A 22,688-nucleotide genomic window follows, 5' to 3' on the forward strand; every position below is an offset into this window, starting at 1 on the left:
TCATGCTGTGCCCTTTTAGAAGTCTGATAGAATGGGGAGCTTTTCCTGTGACAGTACTATCAGCAATGAATAGATGAATGAATTCGTCCATGCTCAGAACTTACCAAACGTGTACAAGCTCCCTCCAGGACATAAAAGAACAGGGAAGCCGACCTTAGCAATGACCTAAGCTCCTGAAGAAAGAGGCTTTCGTGACTGTCCAAGAAGTGAAGACCAGCGTATCTAGAGATAAAGAAACAAAAGAGCCTGTCACAGTATTGAAAGAATCTGACATTTGCTTTGTCTATACAAAGGATGAAAGGAATTTTGCCGACTTAGTCAAAACAATAACTGGTTTTATATCAGCCTAAGCTTAAAATATAGCGCCAGAATAATGTGTTTTTCTTTGTATTTCTGAAGAATTATCTTTTTAAAAAATGTATGTGACGTGGTTTTGTTTTTGGAAAGGAAAACGTGACATGGATTTTATAAGCTTAGTAGCTGTAGGTGGAGACTCTCTTGTTTTGTTTGCCAAACCTTTTTAATAAGCAGTGAAGTCAGGATGTTAAAGATTGGAATTTTTTCCCGGGATCTTTGTCCTTTTCTTGGTACTTCAGATATTTTCAACCAAAGGGGTATGTATGCAAGAGAAAAACAAATATGAAAAATTTCCCCCTTTTTTGATGGTGATTCAGATGAGATCTATCTGGACTGCTGTGAAGAAAGACGTGGCTCTGGTGTGAGACAGTGATTGTGTACTCACGCTGGACTGAGAGAGAGCTGGTTTAGTGGAACAGTAGGCACAGCATGGAGAGCGGGCTTGATTGTTTGCCTCTTTTGCCTTTTTACCCAGCGATATGCAAGTAGGCACTAGTGGTTGACTAACTGGAGAGTGGCTTTTTTTGGTCTGCTGTCTATTATGGATGATTCCAGTATTCTACAAAGGAGAGGGTTACAGGTGAGTAACAGAAAGCCTTTTTACTGATCTCCTTCCTCTTGCTGCCTGTTGAAAATGTACTGAACAGATAGCTTAAATTTTATTTAATTCATTTAAGGCAGGGTATAATGGTACTAAGTTCCTCTATATTATGTATAGTTATAATTAGAGAAATCATCTAAGACCTTTCTACTTCGATAGAAAAAATGTGCTGCTTGGGTTTGCTTATATTATATTGAGTGGAGAAATTAAATCAGACCTATGCAGGATGCACACCTAATTTTGGACACCAGACATTATTGCTGACAGATTGTTTACAGTAAACATATTCTGTTCCTGTCTCCCAACCCATCCCTCCCTTAATTAATTCACATATATGTGTGACCCTCCACACAGTTTTATGAACTTTTCTAAATTATCACTTTGCATACATACATACAATATAGCCATATGTGATGGCCATGTATCTGACAACTGTTTTGGAAGACTTCTCCTCCTTAAGTCTTGGATAATTTGGTTCATGAAGAGGTAAGTAAAATATAACAATGAGGGGGAAATAGACTGGTAGACAACCTTCAACTGAGTTTTAATGAGTACCTTTAGCACTAAAAGAGTACATACTACAACTCTTTTAAATTTGATAATTAATTTTTTTATGCTTTGTAAAGTAGATCATCCTGACTTAGTCTTATTAATAAAGAACAAACCAGCTTCATTTAGTTCATCATCGAACGTTTTAAAGGATTCACATAGTAAAGATTTCAATATAAAACGCTGAGCTAATCAGTCAACCTGTGAAGTTCTTGTCATGAAATATAGCTATTTCTCTTATTTTTATTTTGTTTGTTTGACATTTGTAAAGCACTTTTTGACAAAGCACCTAGGGTCTTTTTAATCATCCTGAATTAACATTGTTTTGGTTTCTTTAAAGTGCTCAGAAAGAAAATGTATAGGATTGGTAAAATTTAAACAAATGATATTTGTAGCTCTTCTTATTTGTGCTTCTAGTTAATGGCATCGAAAACATTCAGAGCCTACTGGGAGCACCCACTGCATCTTCAGCAGTTGTCCAGGATGACCAGGCTTTCAAAGTCAAAGCCTTATTTTAATTTCTTCTGTTAGCACAATTGGTTCCATGAGATTTGTCATTTGATTTCCTGGGAGTATTTTGTGAAATTGTTATAAAGTACTCAGAAGACCTCTGATAAATAGTGTTGTGTGTTCAAGTAGCTGTTAATAGAAAATGGCCGGCTCTGTAAGCACATTTAATTGCATTGCCTATTTATCTCTTTATTTCTCTTTAGTTTCCAGGATTCAGAAAGGGAATTCTATTTGTTGAATGGGAAATATTTTTAGTTATTGTGCCTGTTTTGTGCTAAATCAATTAAATATTTTCTCCCTAGTGACTGAGTCAGTCTCTAGTATCTACTACCCTGTTTGCTGATGCCCCTTCCTTTCAAGTCTTTGTTTCTATCTAGCAGGAGTTCCAAATTGCCAGATTACATAGCACTGGAAAGTGTTTTCATACAGCCTCTTTTTTACACCCCATTTTTTTTTTTTACTTTCAAGTTTATTCTCCAGAAGGCTGCATTGGAACGTGCTGAAATAGAAGTAATGCTTGAAAAGCAGAAGTTTAGATTATTTGTTTTAAACAGGTAAATTGTTAACGTAAAACTTTGAAAGTTGGTTTTAGATTTGTGTACATAAACACAAAAGCTAAAGTGTACCCAGTGGTACAGATAATCTACTGGGTTACCTCAGATTAGAAGATGAAAATCCAAATGAATATCTGGGCCTTACTAATAGCTTTTTGGTGAATAAGTTAGACTTCCTAAAAGTTTTCCAGAAAATCAGCCGAGATACACCCTACTTTGATCACCCAGCTTTCTTTGCTAGGTTTCCTGGGAGGTATCAGTATAGTAAATAGTGCATTCATTGTGTGCCTGTTTTGTTTCCTATATTGTTAGACTATACATTACCTCAGTCAATCATTATGACGTTGATGACAAGTAGGTGTTATCTGCATTTTCAGGTGTATCCATAGGTTGGATGGGTTTCAGAGTTGGGTAATCTAGAGTCTTTTGCTCAGCTTCTCAGCTTCTCTGCTTCTCTCTTCTTTTTCAAACTGGCTTCCTACTTATTAGAAAAAGATCTGTAGTGGTTTCAACCTGCACATTCACACACTACAGCATCCCTGGGTCCTTTTAGACCTCTGGGAGATTCTGTGAGCATGTTTCCTTAAAACTGGAGGAGTCTCCATCCTGTGTAGGGATTGACGACATCATTTTACTTGAAGAGCAGTTGAGGTTTGGGTCTTCCATATGGTAAAAATTGGCTCTCATCCTACTGCTACTTTTGGAGCATCTGCAGTGTGAGATATTTGAGACTGCAGTCCTTTGTGAATGGAAGAAGGTGCTTTTATATTTGCCCTATTTCCCAGTCAACTTTATGGGAGATTATTTTAACTTTGAAGGGTCACCTGACCACCATAAACAAACTCTTATTATCAACTCTCTTAGCACCATCATTTCTACATTAAGTAAGTATTTGCCTATAAGGCAGACAAAGTAATTGGTCTTCATTGTATAGAGAGCCCAGATTCTGAACTGAGGATATGCTCTGCTGATAAAATTATTGCCTTCAGGCAAAAACTGTGCAATGTTTCTTCTCTGCTTTTCTGCCTTTTATGTTGAAAAGTGAAAGTGCTTAAAAGTGCCATCATTCAGGGGTACTTAATTATTATTTTGGAGAACATATGACAGCACAGTGCCTACTGGGAAGTACTGTTAACAAAGCATTCTTGGGATTTTTTTTTTAATTTTGAAAATTATGACTATCCTAATAAATTATGATCACCATACAAAATGCAATTCAGGTTAGATTTTAGTCCTTAAAAACAAAATCTTGGGAACTTCCCTGGTGGTCCATTGGTTAAGACTCTGTGCTCCCAATGCAGGGTCAGGGAACTAGATCACGCATGCTGCACGTCACGGCCAAAATGCAAAAATAAATAAATAAAACAGAAAATTAAATTAAAAAAGGAATGTGTATATAATATTTATTGAAAACAAACTTCAAGAACCAGCTAGATTTCAAACATTCTTTTTGAAAGTTATTTCATTTTAAAAAAGATAACGACATATGTATAAGCATGTAACCTAATGATTTCCTCCGGATGCTCTAAATTTCATTTTTGTTTGTTTGTTTGTTTTTGTTTTTTAATTTTTAGCCACACCCCGAGGCATGTGGGATCTTAGTTCCCTGACCAGGGATAGGACCCGCACCTCCTGCATTGGAAGGCAGAATCTGAACCATTGGACCGCCGGGGAAGTCCCCGTTATTCTTTTTGTGGGAAGTTTGATAAAATAAGAAAAATTGCAATTTGTACTCTTCAGTTCTTAGCACCACTGAATATTTTCTTCTTCTCTCTTTTTTTAAAACATCTTTATTGGAGTATAATTGCTTTACAGTGTTAGTTTCTGCTGTATAACAAAGTGAATCAGCTATATGTATACATATATCCCCATATCCTCTCCCTTTTGCATCTCCCTCCTACCCTCCCTATCCCACCCCTCTAGGTGGTCACAAAGCACCAAGCTGATGAATATTTTCTTCATGTCAGTAAATTAAATGGCTTTAAAAATTGAGTGATTTATCTGTATACTTCCTATTTTTCCTCTGTGCTCTATAGTGTACTCCTGTGTTACAGCCAAACCACATTTTTTTGGATTATTTTTTCTATATTCATTTATCTTCTCCAGAAGTTTCCCATTCTTGAATGTTGTTCTCTCCTTTCTTTACCTGTCAACCTCTGGTCATCATCCCCATGTAGCAACTAATGTCATCATGGATAATTTCAACATCTTTGCAGAAAAGGATAATCGAAGCAGCTTCAGATCTTTAGAGTTCTCTTTGCTCTTTTTTAACAGCATATTTTCCGTAAGCAGTGCATATTTTTATAGGTGGAGTTGTTTCACCTAGAAATCTTACGATATTCTAAAATTACAACCCCTTATCATCTCTGAATTAAATTCTTGTATTCTCCTGTGTGAAGATCACAATTTGGAGGACTGTGAAACACTTCCTGTAGATGTGTTTTGTTTAACTACTTTTGGAGATTTTAAGAAAAATTGACCAATACAGGCCTCACCAATCCTTTCTCATTTTATATTTTGTAGCTTCATACATTTACTGTATTTTATCATTTCTAAGGCTCTCATCTTTTTACTTTTTAACAGCTCTGAAGTTATAGTATGTTACTTTTGATGGTGTGTTATACTTTAACTGGCAGTGGTTATTTTGTTTTGCTTACAATTTTTTTTCTAATACCTAAAATAATGACATCCCTTGAAATTAGTAGTTTTTTCAGATTTGATGAAATATATTACCTTACTGGCCTCTGAAAGTATTTGAATTTGCAATATATATGTCTCAACTAAAGACCTCTGTCTTTCTTAGCTTTCCTCCTTTTCTTTTTCTAATGTCTTGAAGATCTCTGTTCCCTTGATTCTTTGCTTTTCTTTTAATAAGTTGGTCTACTAGTTTGATGTGTTTCCTTTCTATATCATTTGAGATCTGTTTTGTTAGTTTTTCTAAGACCAGCTATCCCAACCATTCCAATGTAGGTTTGCTTTTGGGGTATCTGTTGCAAATGGCTATCAGTAAGTTACCACTACCCCCACCCTCCACCCCCGGGCAAACTGGTGAATTTGTCTATTTACATTTGTTGTGAACTGTTTCTGCCATATTATTTCTTACATTCAATGTCCTGCATTTCCATGCCTTACAGCTCCTTTTCTTCTTTGCCATTTAAAAATATTGATAGAGTTTTTTGGCTTGTGTTCTTATTTGATTTTTCCAACTCTACTGGTGAATTAGAACAAATTCAGATTTTAACCCCCCTCCTGAACAACACAAGGACTCCTTCCTTCTCATCACCCCCTCCAAACGTACATGCTATTTTTGTCCAGTATTTTTAAAAATTCCACAAGTTGGATGTTTCTATTGTTATTTTATACAGTCAGTACTTAACTGAGATTTATGTATCTTTGCTAGTTTTCTTGGTCAATATTCATTTTTGGGTCTTAGACTTTCCTCCTGGGATCATTTTTCTTCTTCCTAAAGTATGTCATTTAACATTAGTATAGTTATGTTAATAGTAAATACTTATATTTATTTAAATGTCTGTTTTAAATACTTTTGACCTTGAAAGATGGTTTGTATAGGTACACAATTTTGTGTTGATAGTCATTTTCTCTCAGACTTGCACATATTATTCAGCTATCTTTTGGTTTCCATCATTGCTATTGAGAAATATATTGATACTCTAATTGTCATTCCATTGAAGGTTATGGATCTTATTTTCTGTCTCTTAAGATTTATTTTTGTCTTTTTCTTTCTTTTTTAAAAAAATTATTTATTTTGGCTGCGTTGGGTCTTCGTTGCTGCGCGTGGGCTTTCTCTAGTTGCGGCAAGCAGGGGCTACTCTTTGTTGCGGTGTGCAGGCTTCTCATTGTGATGGCTCCTCTTGTTGTGGAGCACAGGCTCTAGGTGCCCGGGCTTCAGTAGCTGTGGCACACAGGCTCAGTAGTTGTGGCGCACAGGCTTAGTTGCTCCGCAGCATGTGGGATCTTCCCAGACCAGGGCTCGGACCTGTGTCCCCTGCATTGGCAGATGGACTCTTTTAACTACTGTGCCACCAGGGAAGTCCCTGGTGTTTTTCAATATTATTATCATTTACCTGGTCTAGATTTTTAAAAAATTAATCCTACTTGGGGTACATTTTGCTTCCTATATATTGTATATTCATTTCTATTATCAGTTTTGGGAATTTCTTAGCCATTATCTCTTCAGATATTGTTAACATCTGCATTTACTTTTTGCCTTCTGGGACTCGAATTGGGCATATGTTGAACACAAGTGCTAGACAGAGAAGAGTATATACTCTATATTCCATGTAAAGAAAATGACAAAACGGCAAAACTGACCTATAAAGTTTAGAAATCAAGAAGATGGTTTTCCTGGGGAGTGTAGGTAGTGACTGGAAGAAGGGACATGAGGATGCTTCTGGATTGATGGTAATAATTCATTTTTTAAAAATCTGGCTGTTGGTTACACTAGTGTGTTCAGTTTGTGAAAATTTGAGTTGTATGCTTATGTGAATTTTTCTGTATTTATAGTGTATTTCAATAAGAGTAAAAAAGTATTTGTTGTCTTCTTTCATCCAGTTGGTCACCGAAGTATAGGATGGTATTTTCATCAGCAGTGGATTCTGAGTGGCCCCTAGAGTGTTGTTCTCTACTCCTGCTCTCACCTCAAACAGTGTTATTTATGTTAGGCACACTATATGGGTTTAATTACAAGTTCTGTAAAGAGATATCTAGTCTTTCAGTTGTGGAGAATGCCCCCACCTCCCAACCCCTGCCTTGCTTTTATATGTTAGTTGAGAAGTTGTCTCCAAAACCCAACCCTCTATCCACTTCCAGTGGAGTGGAAGATTGAGTTATGTTTCTTAAAGGCTGTTAATTTCCTTTTCTGGGAAGAGTGCAGCTACTCAGTGGAAGAGGAATGAATGAATGAATGAATGAATAAATAAATAAATATAAGTGAGAATTCAAATAGAAAATGTGGTGAGGGAGACTCAGTTTGGGAGCTGTCTCAGGCAGAGATAGTTTTAACCCACAGTCATCTCCATGCTGGTGGCTATTGATATAAAGGACAAACACAAGCCTTGTGACTCTTGGCTTGCATATTTACTTGTGGGGGTAGTGGTTGTTGCCTTTAGACACTTGGCCTTTGTCGTTTCTTTGGAAATATTTTATGGGTTTAGTCATTGTGAATAATGAGTAATGCATATAGATAGTGATTCCTCATGTGAAGAGCACCATCTTATTTTGTATGTAATGCCTTTAGAAGTTTGTTTTGTGGACAAGTGAAAGGGAGTGAGGGGTTGTTTCTCTAGAATTTAGTATGTACAGCTTTCTTTGCAGCTTCAGAATATAGTTCAAGAAAAGAGAGATATATCATTTTCGGCAGACAGTGTCAAAATATGTCAACTTGAGGGATCCAACACGGTAATAAAAATTTTAGAGACTCTAAACAATATATCCTTGAGTTTTGGGAGCAGAGTCAGCTATTCATCCATTAGCGTTTAAATCTTGTTGGAGGTGGGTCAGATTAGAAAAATGCAACTTATTATTATTAATGATGATCCAAACTGTCAAGTCCTAAGCTTCTTTGGGGGGGGGCGGTTAAAGACCGTATTTTGTTTTTAGAGCAATTTTAGGTTTACAGCAAATTTGAGAGGAAGGTCAGATATTTCTCATATACTCCTTGCCCTGCACATGCATAGCCTCCCCCATTATCAGTATCATTCACCAGAACGGTACTTTTTTTAACCAAGGATGAACCTACATTGACACATCATAATCACCCAAAGGCCTTAGTTTACTTTAGGATTCACTCTTGGTGTTATATATTCTGTGGGTTGGGACAAATGTATAATGACATATCCATAATTATAATATCGTACACAGTATTTTCACTGCTCTAAAAATCCTCTGTGGTCTGCCAGTTCATCTCCCCGTGCCCCCACCCCTGGCCCACTGATCATTTTACTGTGTCCATAGTTTTACCTTTTCTAGAACATCATATAGTTGTAATCATACAGTATGTAGTCTTTTCAGATTGGTTTCTTTCATTTAGTAATATGCATTTAATTTTCCTTCATGCCTTTTCATGGCTCAATAGCTCATTTCTTTTTAGTGCTGAATAATATTCCATTGTCTAGATATACCACAGTTTATTTATCTGTTTATCTACTGAAGGACACCTTGATTGTTTCCAAGTTTTAGCAATTATAAATAAAGCTGCTACAAACATCTGTGTGCAAGTTTTTGTGTGGACATGAGTTTTCAGCTCCTAGTGCAATTGCTGGGTCATAAAATAAGAGTATGTTTAGTTTAGTAAGGAGTTGCCAAACTGTCTTCCAAAGTGGCTGTACCATTTTGCATTCCCACCAGCAGTGAATAAGAGTTCCTTTTGCTCCATATCCTAACCAGCATTTGGTGTTGTAGTGTTCCAGATTTTGTCCATTCTTATAGGTGTGTAGTACTGTCTCATTATTTTGATTTGCATTTCCCTGATGACATATGATATGGAGCATCTTTTTTATGAAAACCTTAAGCTTTCAAATGTGTTTTCTTATTGTAGCCTTGGAATAACATTTATGATATAGGCAAAATAGGTATTTTTATCTCAGGTGTGCAGATAAGAAAAATGAGATTTAGAAAGGTTTTTAATGACTGACCAGGATTTATGAGCAGAGTAAATAGTAGAACTGTGTTTAAATATTTTTTTGACTCTGAGCCCTGAGTTCTTTATGCCATGTAGAAATATCCTGTTAGGATCATCAGCCTCTTTTTACTGTTCTTCAAACTCATATGAGAATAACACATATCATCTGTGTCACAATTTATAGAATAAAATACTTTTGTATACATTATTTTATTTGACCTTTATAAGCACTATATCTGAGCTTTAGAGGTAGGTGAAATCCCAGGCCACAGAAGTTATATGTTATTGAGCCATAACATGAACCTAGTTTTCTTAACTTAAAATTTTGTGCTCTTTTCCATGTTTCTTAATATGAATGTATAATGTAAATATTTTGTCATTGGAACCTGTTCTCAGGGTGAGGACATCTGAATTTAATGGAACAAGAGGAGTGAAATACATTAGAGTTTCATAGGCGCACCATAGCTACATATACGTTGATTTCCCCTTGGTTCCTGACCTCAAGATACACTCACACTCAAGTGTAAATAAGTGGAGCTAAAACGCCATAATGCCCAGAGCAGTTGTAATGGTACATTTGCTACACAGGAAAGGGAGGTTTTTGTGCATCCCAGCAGAATGCTTGCTGCCAGAGCTGAGGAAAAGCTTGTATTCGGGAATAATGGTCCTTTTAAGGCCACTTAGTAAATGGTATAAAAGTGGATTTCCTTGGTAGGTAATGGTTTTGTTTTGTTTTGTTTGTTTGTTTGTTTCCCTCTCCTGAAAGCTTTAAAAAACAAAACAAAACAAAAACAAACAGTGGAATAATAGCTACCATCCTGAAGACTGTCAGTAAATAATAAAAGTGATAGCAGAGTATATCCTTTCTCTAGTAAAGCCTCTTTTGCTGACCTAATTGCAGTTGACAGTTTTCATCAATATAACTCCAAATGAGCAAGACCCTATGTGAGCCTTATAATGATGATAGTGATAATAGTAAGTACCATTTACTTACGTTACTGATTCACTGATTTATTCATCAAACGTTCATTTGGTACTTTACTAGGCTGGGTATTGTGCTGGGTGCTAGTAATGCCATTGAGAGCAAGAATGATCTCTCCTCCTCCAGCTAACAGTCAGTCTCAGAAAACAGACAATTAAGCAACTAATTGTAGTAAAGTGTTGGAATTAAATAGAGGTAGGCTGGGGAAACTGTGTATAGGGAAATGTCAGAGGAAATGAGGTTTAAGCTAAGGTCCAAGAATGTATAAAAAGAGCAAAGGAAAAGGCAGAGAAAACAATAGCTGTGAAACCCTGAGGGTGAGAGAGAGAGTATGCTGTGTCTAAAAGATCAAAACTCCAACAAGCCTGGAGAATTGTGCAAATGATGCTAGAGAGGAAGGCAGTAGCAGCTAGGCAGTGCCCTATAGGCTACAGGAAGGATTTTAGACTTTATCCATTAAGGGTTATTAAGGGTTTTTAAGAAGAGAAATCACCCAGTCAGTTCTGCATTTTAAAAAGATCTTTTTGACTGCATTATTTGTTTTCTTAAACTCATATATTACCACTTAGAAAATAGATACTTATTACATGATATTTATATTGATATAACATTAAGAATCAAGGGGAACAAAACTAAAGTGAGGTCGGTTAGGAGAATGTTACAGGATGATGCTGGCTTGGACTAGGAGACATAGCAGTGGAAGTAAAGTGAAATTGACTAAAGGTAGATATTTTGGAGGTAAAACTGGCAAGGCTTGATGAATAATTGGATGTGTAGTGTGAGAGAAAGTGAAGAATCAAGAATGACTCTGAGTTTGGTGGTACCATCACTGAAATGGAAAATAGAGAAGGAGCAAGTTTGCATAGAAAGATAAGTTGAGTTTTCAGACATATTAAGGACAAGGTAGTTGTATATAAAACTATATACAGCTCTATAGTGGAGAGAGATCTGGGATGAAGATACAAATATTGGCATCATCTGTAAAATGTGTGTAGAGAGGAGTTTCCAGGGAGAGCTTTAAGGACAATCAGCATTTGAGCATCTAAGATGAAGGAAGTTGTTTAAGTAGTGATAAGAAGTAAAACAGGGGAGTGTGATTTGGTGGATAGAAAAGTCATTCGAAACAGAAGAATGAATAATACTGTCAGATGCTGCTGAGCAGTCAAGCCCAAAAATGAAAAGGTAGACTAAAAATGCAGCAAAGGTTCTTTACATAGAGACCATTGGTAACCTGGCAAGAATGGCTTAAATGGGGTGGTAAGGTCTCGGGATATCTGCAGTGTGTGAAGAAAATAGAAGGTGAGACATTGGAGACAGTGAATGTAGACAACTCATTCAAGAAGTGTGACTGTGAAGGGAAAAAAGAATTGATAAGGCAGTGGTTGAAGAGGGGTATGTAGTAATTAAGGGAAATATTTTTCTTATCTCAAGGTGGGATAGACTTGAATGTGTTCAGAATGCTAATCAGAACATCGTGAGTCCAGAGATAACTAGTAGGTCAGAGAAGGTTGGATGGGACAGGCTTCACCTGATGTTGTAATGTACTGTCAGATATTACCATCCTACTTTCTAAGAGTAAGCGACAAGTCAGAGAATTTATGGTTATTTGCCTAAATGAATGGTTTTCTTACCTCAGCCAAATTTCCTGATTATGCAGCTTTCTTCCTCAGCCTGCTATGAATATTCTCTGGGAAAGGGAGGACTGGGAAATCATTGTTCCTTGGACTACCTTTATCTGATTGGAGACCAGTTCTTCTTCTCCTTTCCTTAGGCCTGTCTGTATGGTACTGGAAAGCTTGGCACAGAATGTACTGATCTGGAACCCTGGGCATCCATCTTGCAAATGTAGGCTTTCGTGTAGGTGCAAGAAGTGGGTAAGGAATGCAGAAGGGATGGATTTCCATGGATGCATTTCCTTGTTTAAAGAGGATTCAGAGACGCATTTTATAGAATTTTTGTTTATGGTTATTGCCCCCAAATATAAATCCACCTCATGTTATCTATTTAAACTATTCAAGAAGCCAGAACTGTCATGTAGGTTCAAAGAATGATATTCCCAGTGTTACATAGGTTGTTTCAGAAAATAGAAAAAGAGGACACACTTTCCTAGCACATTTTATGAGGATAGTATAACCATGAAGCCAAACTGACAAGGACAATCTGAGAAGAAAAAGTACATAGGCCAATCTTATTTATTAACGTATAGGCAAAAAATCCTAAAGAAAAGCCTCCAGACCCCAGATGGTTTTATTAGTGAAATAACACCAATCTTACACAAATTCTTTTAGAAAATAGAGGAGGCAGGAATACTTCACAGCCAGTTTTAGGAGGCTGGCATAATTGTTATACCAGAATCTGACAAAGACATTATAATAAAAGAAAACTGGAGACCATTATCCCTTCTGAACATAGGTGTAAAAGTCATTAATAAAATATTAGCAAAGATAATCTAATGGTGTATTTGACAAAGTTGAGTTTAACCCAGAAATGCAAGATTAGTCTAATACTAGAAAATCAATCACTGTAATTCACCACATTAACAGAATAGAGGAGAAAAACCATATGATTATTTCAGCATATTCAGAGAAAGTACTGGGCAAAATCAATACTCATTACTGATAAAAACTCTAAACAAATTAGGAATAGAAAGGAACTTTATCAATTTGATCAAAGTGGCCTATGAAAAATCTACAGCTAACATCATATTTAGTAGTAAAATGTTGAACTCTTTCCCTCTACAATCAAATGAGAAACAAGGCAAGGATGTGTACCACAGACAATCCTAGAAAGTGGAAAGAAGGAAAACTATTTATAGAGAACATGATTGTTTATATAGAAAAATCCTAGGGAATGTACAAAACAGTCATTACAACTATAATAATGAATTTAAATTGTAATATATACAGTTAATATATAAAAAATTGATTGCTTTCCCATACCAGAAGCAAGCAATTGGTAAGTGAAATAAAGATTTTATTTACAATAGCTTCAAAAATCATCTTAACTTTATATAATATTATACAACAACTATACTTCAATTAAAAAAAATCTTCTGGGCTTCCCTGGTGGCGCAGTGGTTGAGAGTCCACCTGCCGATGCAGGGGACACGGGTTTGTGCCCCGGTCCGGGAAGATCCCACATGCCGCAGAGCGGCTAGGCCCGTGAGCCATGGCTGCTGAGCCTGCGCGTCCGGAGCCTGTGCTCCGCAACGGGAGAGGCCACAACAGTGAGAGGCCCGTGTACCGCAAAAAAAAAAAAAAAATCTTCTTAGAGATAAACTTAGCAATAGAAGTACAAGATCTTTTTGCTGAAAACTATAAAACATTGCTTAGAGTAATTAAAGCAGGTCTAAGTTAGTGGAGAAATACTGTGTTCATGGATATAAAGACTCAATATTAGGCTGTCACTGCTTTCCAAATTGGTCTGTAATCCCAGCAGGCCTTTTTTGGGTAAAAGTGAATAATCTGTTTCTAAAATTCATATCGAAATGCAAAGAATCTAGAATATCCAAAGCAATATTGAAAAAGAACAAAGTTAAAGTACCCCATGATCTGACTTGAATACTTGATATAAAGCTACATGATCAAGAAAGTGTGGTGCTGGCATAGGCTAGAAAAATAGATCAGTAGAGTGCAGTAGAGAGCCAGAAATAGCCCATTGTATTACAATTTGATTTTCAACAAAGGTGGCAAAGCAATCTGTTGAGAAAAAGATAGTGTTTTTAATACATGGTGCTGGAATAAGTGGATAGCATATGGGAAAAAAATGAGCCTTAACCCCATCTCACATATTACCCCAAAATTAATTCAGACGTGGGTCATAAACATATGTGGACCTAAACATAAGGCTAAAACCATAAAGCATATGGAAATAAAATGTAGGAAAATATTTTTGTGTCCTTGCCATGGGCAGAGTTTTCTTAGACAAGATACTAAAAGCATTAACCATTAAAAAAAATACTGGCAAATTGACCTTCGTTAAAGTAAAAACTTTTGTTCATCAAAAGATGCCACTTATGGGCTTCCCTGGTGGCGCAGTGGTTGAGAGTCCACCTGCCGATGCAGGAGACACGGATTCGTGCCCCGGTCCGGGAAAATCCCACATGCCGCGGAGCGGCTGGGTCCGTGAGCCATGGTCGCTGAGCCTGCGCGTCCGGAGCCTGTGCTCCATAATGGGAGAGGCCACAACAGTGAGAGGCCTGCGTACTGCAAAAAAAAAAAAAAAAAAAAAAAAGATGCCACTTATGGTGGGGGATGGTGGTGGTGTGATGAATTGGGAGATTGGGATTGACATATATGCACTAATATGTATAAAATGGATAACTAATAAGAACCTGCTGTATAAAAAAATAAATAAAATTCTAAAATTAAAAAAAGAGGACAGAAGCATATTATCTAGAGAAATAGAGGTCAAACAGCAGAAGAATTAAAAGAGAAGGGTTAAAAGTAGCCTCATGGAACTGAAGGTTGAGGAGAGAGGATGAAAGGATTGTTCGCTATATTCGAGGTTGTTCTATAGTGTTTGTGTGGTTTTTTTTAACTAGATGCGTGTGTCATTTTGATAAAAATGAAGTCAACTTCTCTTGCCCCTGTTATTCTCTGCTTGAGCACTGAACCCAACTTGTAACTACTTTAGTTATGTGTGTGATGACTCAGTTACTGTCTTTCTTCCTGTTAGACTGTAAGCTCCATGAAGACAAGAAAAATTTGTCTTTTTCAAAAAAAAAAAAAAAAAAAAGACGCCACTTATGGGAATTCCCTTGTGATCCGGTGGTTAGGACTCCACGCTTCCACTGCAGGGGGCATGGGTTTGTTCCCTGGTCAGGGAACCAAGATCCCACAAACCGTGTGGCATGGCAAAAAAAAAAAAGAAAAGACACCACTTATAACTTCACTAGGCAAGCCACAGGCTGGGAGAAAATACTCATCAAAATATCTAATAAAGGACTTGCATCTAGAATATATGAAGAACGCTTACAACTCAATAATAAAAAGATAAATAGTCCAGTTATAAAAGGGGCAAAATATTTTAAGGTAATTCATACAAGAATATGTACTGATGGCTAATAAGCACATTACAAGATACTCAACATCATTATTCATCAGGAAAATGCAAATCCACAGTGAGATAGTGCTACACACTCACAAGAATGGCTGAAATTTAAAATACTGATATCATATCTTGGCATGAATGTAGAGCAATTCTTATATTATTAACGAGGGTAACCTATATTAGCTAGAATGTGGAGCAATTGAAACTCTCATACATTGTTAATGGAAGTGTAACATGGTATAATCACTTTAGAAAAAGATCTGGTAGTTTCTTATAAAACTAAACATACATCTATCCTATAACCCAGCAATTACACTCTTATTTACTCAAGACAAATGAGACATAGGCCTATTAAAAAGACTTGTACAGGAATGTTAATAGCTCAAAACTGGATATAACTCAAATGTCCATTAGTAGGAGAAAGGATTAATAAACTGTGGTATATTAATATGATTGGATATTGGTACTGTTATATACAACCACATGGATGAATTTCTGAAACACTATACTGAGTGAAAGAAGGGATTATATAAAGAGGTTCATATTTGTATAATTCCATTGATATGAAGCTCTGGTGAAAAAAAATCTATGGTGAAAATATGGGAATAGTATTTGCTTGGGGCGAGGGAATAGTGGTTTTTTGGGGATTTACCAAGAAAGGACATGATGAAACTTTCTGAATTGATGGAAATATTCTGTATTTTGATAGGGATTTAGGTTATCTGAGCATATACATTTATCATACTTATTCATTGGTACACCTAAGGTTTGTCAGCGTTTACCTTAAAAAAAAAAACCCAACATGAAAAAGTTGTAAACAAATACTGAATTCTATTTAATGATATACATACTGAAATGTGTACTGATGTCCACAGTCTACTTTGAGATGCATTAAAAAAAAAACCAAAAACAAAATAACAACAACAGAAAAAAAACAGGGACTTCCCTGGTGGTGCAGTGGTTAAGAATCCTCCTGCCACTGCAGGGGAAAACGGGTTTGAGCCCTGGTCTGGGAAGATCCCACATACCGCAGAACAGCTAAGCCTGTGTGCCACAACTACTGAGCCTGTGCTCTAGAGCCTGTGAACCACAACTACTGAAGCCTGTGCACCACAACTACGGAAGCCCACACACCCTAGAGCCCATGCTCCTCAGCAAGAAAAGCCATTGCAATGAGAAGCCCACGCACCACAACAAAGAGTAGACCCTGCTCGCTGCAACTAGAGAAAGCCCATGTACAGCAGTGAAGACCCAACGCAGCCAAAAAAAAAAAAAAAAAAGACTCCTCGCTCCCAATGCAGAGGGCCCGGGTTCGATCCCTGGTCAGGGAACTAGATCCTGTATGCATGCTGCAACTAAGAGTTCGCATGCCGCAACTAAGAAGTCTGCATGCTGCAACTAAGAGTCTGCGTGCTGCAGCGAATATCCCACGTGCTGCAGCTAAGACCCAGTGCAGCCAAAATAAATAAATAAATATTTAAAAAAACTCAAATGGGTGGATAGATGGCTAAATATGTGACAAAGAAAATATCACAAAATGTTAACAGTTGTACAGTCTGGGTTGTGGGTGTGTATATGGATGTTCACTGTACAAATCTTTTAACTTTTCTGTTTCCTGTGTTTGAAAATTTTCATATTGGGAAGAAAATGGTGTTACTGGTGTAATGAAATACAACTCTTGATTTAGTTAAAAAATACACTATAATGGCAACAAGAAAATATAAGCTATCTAGAAATAAATATAACAAAAGATTTGTATAATCTTTATGTGAAAATGTATCAAACTTTATTAAAACATTAAAGAAGACCTAAATAAATAGATTTACCATGTTCTTATATAGCAGTTGTCTGTATTATAAATGTGTCAGTTATCCTCTAGATTGAGTGCAGTGTCAAGTTTTAATCTACAACTTGATCCTAAAATTTATATGGAAGAGCAGAGTCCCAAGAATAACTCCCATAATTTTGAGGACTAATAACAATGTGAGTGGACTTGCCTTACAAATATCAAGATTTATTGTCAAGCTATACCAATTAAACGGCGTGGTATAGGCACAGGGGCTGACAGCACAGTGGAATAGAATATAGTCAAGAAAGACACCCCTGTGTACATGGAAACTTAATATATGACAGAACTGACATTGCATATCATTTAATAAATGGCTTGGGATAATTGATCACTCCTATAGAAAAAAATATAATGGGATTCCTATCTCCCACCATATGCAAAAATAAGTTCCAGGTATATTCACAAACTTAGTGTGAAAAGTAAACCTATAATCTTTTAGAAGAAAATATAAGTAAATGTATTCATGTCTCTGTGTGTCAGGGATGTATTTCTTAATATTTATTTATTTATTTAGGCTGCTCTGGGTCTTAGTTGAGGCATGCGAGCTCTTAGTTGCGGCATGTGTGCAGGATCTAGTTCCCCGACCAGGGATCGAACCTGGGTTCTCTGCATTGGGAGCGAGGAGTCTTAGGGATGTATTTCTTATATGTAAAAATAGATAATATAAAGGAGAATAATAGATTTGATGATATAAAACTTAAATTCTTTGGTGGCTCCATTAAAAAAAAGTAAAAAGACTGAGAGAACATTTTCAGTGAATATAATCCACAAATAATTAGTATCCAGAGTATATTAGGTAAATGCCTATACTCAATAAGAAAAAAGATAGAAAACCTAATAGAAAAATAGGCCAGGGATATACACTTGACCCTGCGTCTTGGCAGGCTCCCCAGCTGCAGATATGGAGGGCCAACTGTACTGTATGGTGCTGTTTTATCTAAGGGACTTGAACATCTGCAGGTATTAGTATCTGCCAGTTCTGAAACCAGTCCCCCACTGATACCGAGGGACGATTGTAAATAGGCAATTCACAGTTGAGGAAACCCTAATGGCCAATAAACATATAAAACACTGTTTAGCTTCACTAGTAATTATGGGAAATGGCAATTAAACCCATACTGTGATATGATCACAGCCATTAGATTGACAAAAATTAAACAGTCTAACAAATGCCAGGTATTGGCGAGTGTGTGAAATCATTTGTTCAACAAATTTTTGAGCATCTACTACTTGCCAGTCACTGTTCTAAGTTGTTGAGGTACATTACTAAATAAAACAGACTAAGATCCCAGCACTCATGGAGCTTAGATTTTAGTGGGGAAAGACAGAAAATGAACAATAAACATTATAAACAAGTAAATTACATAGTGCGTTAGAAGTGGTAAGTGTATGGAAAGTGTATTGGTTATAAAAAACAGAGTGGAGTAAGAGTGTGATGGGGTGGAAAATACGTTGTAATGTTATATAGAGCTATCAGCATAGTAGGTTTCATTAAGAACTCAGGTGAAAATTGAGCCAAGAGATTTGAAAGCTGTAGGGGTTAGCCAAGGAAATATTTGGGGAAGAGGAGCATTCTAGGCAGAGTGCACAAATTAGCACAAGGCTTTAAGGCAGAAGAATACCGAATGTGTTTGACAAACAGTAAAGTCCAGTGTGGCTGGATCAAAATGTGCAAGTGTACACGGGAGAGAGGAGGTCAGAGAGATACTGGGGAAGGGTGGTGGGTCACCCATTTAGGTCTTGACTTTTATTCTTGAATGAAATGGGGAGCCATTCCAGGATTTTGAGTAGGAGTGTTGTGATCTTACTGACCTTTAAAAAGTCTCTGTTAAGAATAAACCATGTGGGTTAAGGATAGAAGCAGGAATGGGATACCAGTTGGAGACAGTTGTGAGGCTGGGGAGAGACCATGGTGGCTTAGATCGTAATAGCAAAACCCAAGAGATTCTGTAACTCATTTAGCAGTAAAACCTGACCTAATTTGAACTCTTCTGGTGACAAAACTGAACTGAGACTCTTTAGAGTTTTTATCACATTTATTGTGGCTGTCATACACTTTACTGGAGAAATCTTAATGTTTTTGATGTATTTTGTTGGTGACCTAGTCTTTGTTGAGGTTGTTATATATTATGTATGTATGTGTGTGTGTGTGTGTATATATATATTACTATTACTATTACTATATATTACTATTACTATTACTTTAATTACCCACCCCCAATTCTGATTTCTAAAACATGATTAAATCCAAGGTTTTTGCTTAAGAGATTGTAAGCATGTAAGTCTTTGGAGATAGTGGAAAATGGTTGTATTCTGGCTGTATTTTAAATTTAAAGCCATTAAGAATTCCTGTTGGATGGGATGTGGGGTGTGTTAAAAACAAGAGTCCAGATGTCCAGGGTTTTGGTCTGATGAACAACAGGAAGAATAGAATTACCGTCATCTGAGATGGGGAAAGGCTATGGTTGGAGTCCGTTTTGGTGGAGAGAACACATTCAGTTTTGGACACTTTGGATTTGAAATGTTGAGAAGGCAATTGATTATAAGTGTCAGGAGGTTGGGAGACAGGTCTGGAAAGGAGAACTGTTAGGAAGTGTTGGAGGGGAAAGGTAAATTGGTACAGTCATTTTGGGAGCAATTTCTGGTGCAGTTTCTGACTCAGTTCATGCCACATCTAAGTGTATACTTCCAAGAAACTTTTTATACATGTGCATGAGGAAGCAAGTACAGCATGTTTATAGGAGTATTGTTTTGATGGAGAAGAAAAACATGGAAAGAAAATTAAATTTCCATTTACTGGAGAATGGATAAATAAATACTATAAAAATCTATAGACTGGACTACTGTACTATAGATATATGAACTAAAGTGAAATATATTCACATGGGTGAATCTCCTAATTATAATGTAGATTGATGTCAGCAGATGAATATATACAGTGTTTTAAGTATATAATTAAAAAAATGTGTAAAACAATACTAATAATTTATGGATATATGTAATAAAAAATAAAGACACTTATGGAAAAGATAAACAGAAAATTAAGAATAGTTGTTAAGTGGAGACTAGTGGGAGGTGGGACTTGATAAATTTAGAAAGCAAGTCACAGGGGCCCATCTGCTATTGCAAGGGTTATTTCTCATGTCAGTGGTGTGTATAGTCATCTTTGTGATATTATTTTCTGTACTTATTTATTTGTCAAAAATATTTTATAATTAAAGAAAATATTCCATTTCATTCCTTTCATATCACTGACTCTAATGATATGAGTCCTTTACAATTCATCAGCCATTGATGGCTGGCCCGGTGAATACCTGGAATCTTCATTGGCCAGTTGGTTACATCTAGTGGTGAAAGTGCTGCAAGTATTCTGTGAGACATTCCTTTTGGGAAGGAAGGATGAGGAGATGATAGATAGTTAACCAGACTGCTTATTATTTCACTAAAATTTGAGAGACAAAGAAAAAGGTTATTATTTAGAAATATTGAGTTTTTGCCATTATTAATATGATGCTATAAATCTTCTAGGACATTTAGTACAGACCTGTGGGACTCAGATGGGTCCTTATTTCTCTCTAACTTACGTTTGTGTTTTGCTTTTCAGAAGGAGTTGAGCCTTCCAAGAAGAGGCAGCTTGTAAGTAGATGATGATTATGATTATGATTATGATATCCTGCTTAGGAATCCCTCCTGGGGACTGTTCTCAGTATCACTCAGAAGACTCTCATTCATGAGTGTTTTTTTCTGTGGACTCCTGTCTGGGCCAGTGAAACCAGTGGGCCAGCCAACTTCTCTCACTAGGTCAGCTCCTCCCCTCTCCCTCATCACTCCCCACCCCAGATCCTCTTCTCTGTGTCAATTTTTGCCTAGGGTCTGGGGGAAAGCTGCCACTTAAATACCCATCACAGTCTTATGCTTGTGTTTTGGGCTTTACTGAGTTTTAGTAGAGTCAAGCTTTTTTAGAATGTTAAAATTGAAACTCTTAGCATCTACATCTGTCCCATAGCATGGTACTAGGGAGAGGTCAACAAGTTGGGGCAAAAAAAGCTACGTTTGGGTTCATGGTTTGAATAGGGCTATCGTTTACCTTTTTGTTCTCTTCTGGCTTCAGGGCTGGGGAAATTCGTTAATAATCTTTGTCTCTGGGGCTTCCCTGGTGGCGCAGTGGTTGAGAGTCCACCTGCCAATGCAGGGGACATGGGTTCGTGCCCCGGTCCAGGAAGATCCCACATGCCGTGGAGCGGCTGGGCCTGTGAGCCATGGCCGCTGAGCCTGCGCGTCCGGAGCCTGTGCTCCGCAACGGGAGAGGCCACGACAGTAAGAGGCCCGCGTACCGCAAAAAAAAAAAAAAAAGAAAAAAAAAAAATCTTTGTCTCTGGATTTCAATTTCATAGGTTTTCTTGGCTTGCTTTTTCTCTAAGACTTCTGTTGGGGTAGTACTGCATATTTGGCTAATCAGAATCATCTAGAATGCTTATTTTTCAGATTAAAAACAAACATTTAAATAATAGAAGCAGTTAAAATGCAGATTCTGAGCTTGTTTAAAATCTCCACGTCGGGGCCTGGGAGCCTGTACTTTTGCACCTGCGAGCACAGCCACTGTGATTTTGCTAAGGAGCCAGATTTGGGAAACACGAAAGGAATAGGCCTGTGTTAAAACGATGGCTTTGAAAAGTCTCTCACAGACGTGTATGAGACGTGGCTACAGAGAGGACGACAGTATTCCTATTTATTTATTAAGTATACTTTATGTATGTATCATATGCATTTAAAAATGTGTGAAACACATGGTGTTTCTGTTACTGTCATCCTGGGATTTTGTTTTGTAAAATGCTCCAATGATTAAATTGTCCTCTGAGATTCTTGTAAAGTCCTTTTGGCTGCTTTATGAAAGCTCACTGTGCTTTGATATAAAGAGACTGGAGTTATGAGTCAGCAAACTCCTAGGGTTCAGTCTTGGCTATGTCACTTAATTAGCTTTGTAATGTAGAGGAATTGCTTCATCTCCTCAGTTGCCTTATCTATAAAATGATAAACCATGATGATACCTGTTTTATATATATATAGGTATTAGAAAGATCACTTAATACATGTGATAGTGCTTCATTTTTTAGTTTTAGTCTAAGGTGTGTTAGTTTCAGAATTCTTGTAAATATATTAGGTTACATTTGGATATATTTCATTATTTAAGAGTCACATTTCTGTCTTTAAATTAATTTCTAGCAGTGGATCTCAATTCTAGGTTCTCAAGTGTCCTGAGTCTTCTAAAAGTTGGGCAAGGGCGCTACCAGGACTCTTAATGGAATGATACACTGAGTAGGTGTACATAACTGAAGGAGAGTGGCTTTTCAGCATCACATTCAGCAAATATTTGTACTTGGTCACTTTCCTATTATTTCTGTCATTTTTTTTTTTTCTTTTGGTTCCCTTTATTTGGAAGTTCTCTGAGATTTGCCTTTGCTTAAGGTTAGGTGAAATGAATTAAGGCCTGAGGCAGGTAGCTTCTTCCAGGAATATGTGCCTCTAGTGAATAGAGTTTGCTGAGAAGGAAGGATATCCTGTGAAAATGATTTTTATTTGAAACTGGAGGAATT

General features: G+C 36.9%; 1 protein-coding gene across 6 annotated transcripts in view; it reads left to right on the top strand.

Annotated features, from left to right (window-relative positions):
- Positions 1-22,688, top strand: part of MAST2 (microtubule associated serine/threonine kinase 2) — a 204,045-nt gene that overhangs the window by 59,577 nt on the left and 121,780 nt on the right. For 5 of the 6 annotated variants that reach the window (XM_032638020.1, XM_032638011.1, XM_032637973.1 and 2 more), the window contains exon 4: positions 20,699-20,730. In XM_032638020.1, the coding sequence (XP_032493911.1) occupies positions 20,699-20,730 (32 nt within the window). The remainder of the gene's footprint in view (positions 1-20,698; positions 20,731-22,688) is intronic. The other variant, XM_032637983.1, reaches the window with a different exon arrangement.

The sequence above is a fragment of the Phocoena sinus genome, chromosome 1 (genome assembly GCF_008692025.1).
Source record: "Phocoena sinus isolate mPhoSin1 chromosome 1, mPhoSin1.pri, whole genome shotgun sequence".
NCBI lineage: Eukaryota > Metazoa > Chordata > Mammalia > Artiodactyla > Phocoenidae > Phocoena > Phocoena sinus.